This window comes from Hyposmocoma kahamanoa, unplaced genomic scaffold (assembly GCF_003589595.1).
Source record: "Hyposmocoma kahamanoa isolate Upper Pololo Valley unplaced genomic scaffold, ASM358959v1 86882, whole genome shotgun sequence".
Classification (NCBI taxonomy): Eukaryota; Metazoa; Arthropoda; class Insecta; order Lepidoptera; family Cosmopterigidae; genus Hyposmocoma; species Hyposmocoma kahamanoa.
The window spans coordinates 3,969-10,250 of NW_020654392.1; the positions used below are offsets into that span (position 1 = coordinate 3,969).

The 6,282-nt window shown below is 38.7% G+C and overlaps 1 protein-coding gene across 1 annotated transcript; it reads left to right on the forward strand.

The window, feature by feature from the left end:
• Positions 1–4,931: 4,931 nt before the first annotated feature.
• On the forward strand, positions 4,932–6,059 carry LOC113235015 (the record flags this gene model as incomplete). Its single annotated transcript, XM_026470538.1, has 3 exons — positions 4,932–5,157; positions 5,414–5,668; positions 5,831–6,059. Coding segments are annotated over exons 1-3 (652 nt in total), but the record flags the coding sequence as incomplete, so codon positions are not given.
• Between the last annotated feature and the right edge of the window lie 223 nt (positions 6,060–6,282).

A 6,282-nucleotide genomic window follows, 5' to 3' on the forward strand; every position in this document is an offset into this window, starting at 1 on the left:
TGGTCAAAGTTATTTTTTACGTTTTGTGTCTCTGCACTCACATTAGTAACTCCTAATCTATACTTTCCTCCCTGTACCGATATTAGTGCGCTATAAATTTTGACTTTACTTGTTCCGATTTGAGGTACAAAGTAATCGCCATCGGGTTTTCCCGTTACGCAAGTTATTAAATCATCCGAGAGTGGATCGATTTTTAAGATCTTCTCTGGGTAATCTATATTGATCGGTATTATTTTATTTGGCATAATGAGTTCGCATTTATTTAAATTTATTAGTGCCGTAAGTTTTTTATTAAATCTGTTCCTATCATTCCTGCATATTTAGGGTCAAAGTCGTACAGCAAAAAATCATGTTGTAAGTCTTTTCCCATTGGTTTTAAATTTAGTTCTATGGCTCCGTAATGATTAGTTTTATCGTGAGCCGTTTTTATAGTAAATTCTTTATTTATTATTTTTGTTCTTAACCCCGGATTATTTTGTATAATTGACGGCTTAATTAGGCATCTCGTGCTCCCCGTATCTACATAATAATAAATAAAATAAGAATCTGCCTCCCCATTCATTAATTGTTATATATGGCAGATGATCTTTGTCTAAATAATTTATTTTTATGTGTTTTGCTCGTCTGGCCCTTCCTGTTGAAAAAACTCGTCTTCATGTTGGTTTTCATGAATTTCAGTGTTATATACTTCCACACCGTTTGCTACTCTATTGTGTTGATTGTTAAAAGGTCGCCTATTACTTCTGTTACCTACGGTACGCATGCTTACGTCCGTATCTAGAGTTCCTACAGGCTGTCTAGGTTGTGGCGTTGGTGGATACATACGCCTCCATTGATCTGGTGTCGGTCGCGGTAAGTTAGACCAGTGAGGTTGACCTTGATTGCCTATTGGTCTAGATGGTTGATTATGCACAGTCGGTCTAAACAGTTGCGGTTGATTAAATCGATAATAATTTGGTTTTTGATAACTATTTTGATTGATTTGTTTTCTAGTGAAATATTCTGGATGTAGTTCCGTTTCGTGTTTTAGGTGATTAAGTGCTTCATCAAAGTTGTTATGCTGTGTGGACCGTATTAGCCTATCTGTTGCAATATCTAAGTTTTTACACAATTGGTCAATGCAAACGTTTTCTAATATCGCTGTCGCCTGTGGCGTTTCAGCTTTATTTTTAGCTGCGTATAGCAATTCATGTAATCGATTTGCGAATGTCAACGCGTTTTCATTCGGGAAACGTTTGATGCGCGTGATCTCTGCAATTATTTGTTCGATCGTGCGGTTATCTCCGAATTTCATTCTTAGGGCTTGGACTATTTCTTCTACTGTATTACTAGGCATGTGAGCTACTGCCTTGATAGCTTCACCGCGTAATTTGCTTTTTAAAATTATAGGGAACAGTGCCCTGGCGTCCGCATCGGCCGCCCTAGCTAACATTGTAACTTGTTCTAAGAAGAAATTGAGGGTGTCTTTATCTCCCTCATATTTTGGCAAATATTTCTCAATTGTTGCGTGATTGAGAGCCATGTTGTATATGACAAATATCAAAAGAAAAAGAGAAAGAAAGATGAGAGTAACGCATATAAAAGGGGTTTAGGAATAGAAGGGTTACTCACAGGGTAGCCAGTATGAATGCCGTCTTCATGAGTGTGGGTTTTCTTCAGCCTCTTCAAGTTGAAACTTTCCAGGAATCGGTGCAATTTCGAGCTCGCGATGCCTGGGAGACTGCTGCAGCGCTGTCACCAGTTATATTTCTTGGGCGTGGTTGCCAAGTGGTTATCTTCGAGGAGTAGCGGGGTCTTCTTTATTTGAGTAAAGTACGAAGTGCAATGAGTTCGAGGAATATTACGTTTATTGGTTACTTCACAATTATGATCTGCTTTTACAATTATACGTATAGGTGATTTTACAACAAAGCCGTAACGCAAGCGATTTGGAGCTTGTGTTCGGAGTTTGGTACGGATACGTAGACTTGTGAGATTTGATGCGAACTGTGGTTAAATGTGAACTGAACTGTCGTTTGTCGCGGCGTGTTGCCTTTTTATATCGGCAAGCGCGAAGGGTGCGTAGCGTCTCTGGTTCGTGTCACTTCCTGTCGCCAAAGCTTTTAAGATAATTGTGTCTTTCGCATAGCGATGTGCGTTTATCTGTTGCGTCTGGCAAATGTCTGTTATTTCCTTTGATAGGCCTGGTTTGTATTGTAAAGAATGGTATCTTCGTCTGGCGTCGTAGTGTACTTAAGTTTTTTCCTGTGTCGTTATCTATGGAATCTGGCCATGTTGGTGGTCGTTCCTTAACTCTAGTTTAAAATCAACGTCAACTGGTAAACTAGACTTAGTTGTATGAACTTGAGCACAACTCTCCATATTCTTGATTTCCAAGCACCTTCATTCTCTTTAAGATATTCTTGATTATGAAGCACCTTTATTCTACCTGACATTGGCAATTTTCTGCATATTCTTATCCATGGTGTTATCTTTTACTGTTTCAGTTTATACAACAGAAATATCGTGAGATTTAGCAGAAGTAATAGTAACGTTCAATGTTTCTTTTATGTCAATCAATTTAGCTCCATTGATGGAACTATTCCCATCTAAAGATACAACAACATTTGATTTACTCAGATTTTCTTGAGATTGAAAGGACCGCCCTGAGAATAAGTTTTAGTAAACGTAGATTTACAATCCACAAATTCACCATCTGACTCATTCGCAAAAGTATCATTTGTTAACAGGCAGATTTTGGGGCTGAACTTCAAAGATCTTATTGATGCAATCGTTGTATGATATATCCATGCACTCAACTGTGTTATCAAAATTCTCATTAACGGTTTTTGTATTTATAGCTTTTGATTCGAATGATTTCCCCACTTTGAGTGTGTGTGCATTACTTTGAAATAATAATTTATGAATTGGTATTTTTTCCTTACTAAATATGATTTTGGTTTCATCTTTCCATTGCAATTTTTTTTTAAATCTTCATTAAAAACTAGACTGTTTCTATTTGGACTGTTTCTCTTTGTTAAAGCATCTTTAGCTTTTTTGACAGCCTGGGGCTTCTCAACTGCATATTTTGGTGATAAGACAATAGGTGGACTGAGAGTTTCAGTTTAAACTGGCTCAATTTCATCCTCGACGGGAGGCATAGAACTCTGGGATGGTCTAAACATATTTATCACACTTTTTAGACCCCTCATGATGGTAGAATCATGGCATGACGGTAGCTGTTGCTTCTGGTATATGCACAATTGCAGATAAAGAAGTTGGTAGAGTAAAATTTTGACCCAAGATGGGTTCAATAGTTTCAGCCTTGTGTCTAAAACATCGCACACCGATGGTTTTTGAAAGGTTTTTGCCACCTAAGGGTCAATAAGTTTGTTTTATAGTTCCTAACAGAAGTTGAGGGGGCGCATGTAAATATATAATGTGATATTATTGAAAAAGCATTTGCGTAAAGTGATGTTTGCTGAATAACAAAATTGGGTTTTTGTTATATAATAATATTAAATGACGGGACGAACAAGTTGTGCGCCTTATGGTAAGCTACGTACATGCCTTTTTTTTCTTTTTTGACGGTGGGGATATCTTTATGGATACCCCTGAGCCTAGGGAGACTCAGGTGTTATGTGTGGACTCTCCCTCCAGAAGCTACGTACATGCCTGTCCGTAACAGTTGCAGTACCACTCAGAGCTTTAAATCACAAAGATCTGAGTAGCACTGCCACTGCGCCAGTCGCCCTGAGACATAAGTTGACAAGTCCCATGTGCAATTTCACCAACACCCTTACCCTTCAAAGCCAGAACACAGTAAAGCTAACATTAATGCTTGGCATTAGAAATAGGTAAGTAGTACTGCCCCGGATTAACTCTTTCACAAGGTGCTCTACTGTTACTAAGGTGCTTTGTTTCGTACGGGGAATGTCTAGTCTCCTACCAACCCTAATTATGTTATCAGAATCCATTTTTGGACTTAAAGCAATCAATCGGTTTTTGTTAGGCAGTACCTTCTCTGTTCTAAGAATAGCATATTCATCAGGGAACATTTCCGTCTGAGATTTATGTATGATTAATTTTAAGGAATTTTGAAGCCCTTAGACTAAAAGATGTCCAGTTAATTGATTTGTTGGATGTTGGCAGTTGTAAATAATCTATAAATAATCTTTGTAAATATGCTATCGTGTTTTGTAAGTTTGTTAATTTAGATTTATTTTTGATTAAGTTATTTATTAAGTCAGCATTAACGTTATTATCAAGTGCGAAATTCGGCTACAAGGACCAATGTTAGGGTCCTAATGGGAAGTGAAATAGAAGTGGACTTTATTACAATAGAATAGGTATATTCGCCGTCTCAATTACGTGGATTGGTTTATAACTAAATGAATGTATAGGGGTCTGCGGTCGTCGGTAGCTGTCGATAAGACGAGTGCGCTGCGCTGCTGCGGCTCGTCATGACGTCAGGCTAGGCCGTCTCGTCCTCACACGCGTCTCGAACATCAACAATTACATTGGGCACTTTGTTTGTGCACGTATTTTTGGTTTTGACCGTTCAGATCAGTTTTGTCTGTCTATATCTAAGACAAAGTAATAAATGTAAATAAATAAATGAATATAATAACGCACACACTCAACATAGCTCGGCACTAGGGAAACCCTGTATCGCGGGTGCCATGAGCACACACATAGACAACCATGAATTACACCCAAATTCACGAGAGAAGCACATGTAGGCCATACGAATATTTCTCTCGGCCTGGGAATCGAACCTGGTACCGAACGTGTTAGGCCGGCATGGTAACCGTTCGGCCACGGAGGCAGTTAAATATAATGAAATAAAATTAATAGATAAGTATATTTGGGTTTTGATATTACTTTTGTACTTACAAATTAAGAAAAGGAGTCTAGTAGTAATATTGGTTTTAGTTGGACGATTTACGGGTAGAGAAAAGCGAGTTGGCCGAAGATCTGGAAGGGTGTCTGGCGAAGTGTGATTTGAATATGAAGAAGAGAATAGATACCCTAAAACGAAAGACCGAAGAATTGAGTAAATTGAAAGAGAAAGTTTTGGAATGTAAATGTATAGTACCAGTCGATGCTCCCGTCCAAGTGAAGAGAACGCCTTCCTTTGCTGCACTTTGCCAGTGCCGGCCTGAAGAAAACTTTCTTGTTAGTCAATTTACACTTTCTTACTTAGCATATAGCTTCTGTGTAAAATTACTTTGAATTTCATCATCATCATCATCATATTCCGCCCACATCAACCCACTGCTGGGTCCTACACCATCCGCATCCAGCGCGATCACGCAAATCTGACCATATCATCAGGCCATCGGGCCGGTGGTCTTCGAACGTAGTATTGATTAATTTATCCGAATGAAAAAGTTTGTGAACAGTGTTGTATTTACTAGTAGTTGCTTTTCAGGATTCCTGCTCGTGTACTTCACTTCGAACTACTTTATTATTGAACATGCTAGCCGATTTGTTCGGAGGGCTACAGTCAGAGCTCGAATTCACCGGCAGCACTATGCCCTGTCAACTACTCAAATGCCTCGAAGACGGTCACAATTGGGACAGCAGCAGTATTGTTAAGACGAACCTGAGAAACTTTTTCTCGAAGCTGCTTATTGCCGAACTGGATATTGCGATTGCGACGGCCATCGAGAACTATCATGCTAGAGTAACTAACAATTTAATCTCTACATCTCGGTTAATAACATCACAACATATTAAAATTTCCTATTCTTCTGTACTATTTTTATCGTATTGATAAAAATTTTCCGTACAGTTTTAATTCCATTTTACTGTTTCTTAATGATAAGTCTCATGAATTTATCCGCAGTGGGTAGGAGCTTCGTGTGCAGATGTCGTCGCCAGATCGATTCCTGATCTCGGTGATGAGAGCTACAATTGGCAGCAAAAGGCCATAGAGCGTAGAGCGCTGACACTTGCCAATGAGATGGCCGAACAAATGGTCCAAAGTAGAGCTGAAGAACTTTTACGTCATACTAAAGAAGTTCTCAAAACATCAGAACCGCCGCCATGCGAGTGCAAGCCGCCACCAAATTCTGGTAACAATATTTGCATAAAAATAGAAGTAAATTAATTTGCTACCTACTCGGCGAACCCAGTGAAGGTTAAATCGAGCAAAGTAGCTTGTATTATATAATTTTCACAGCCTCCCTCCGAATTAAAATTAATATGGGAAATAAATAACATAACTGCAACCACAGTTACAAACACCACCACCAAATAATAGGGGTTAAAGTATGAAATTGCCGATTTGTACTGAAA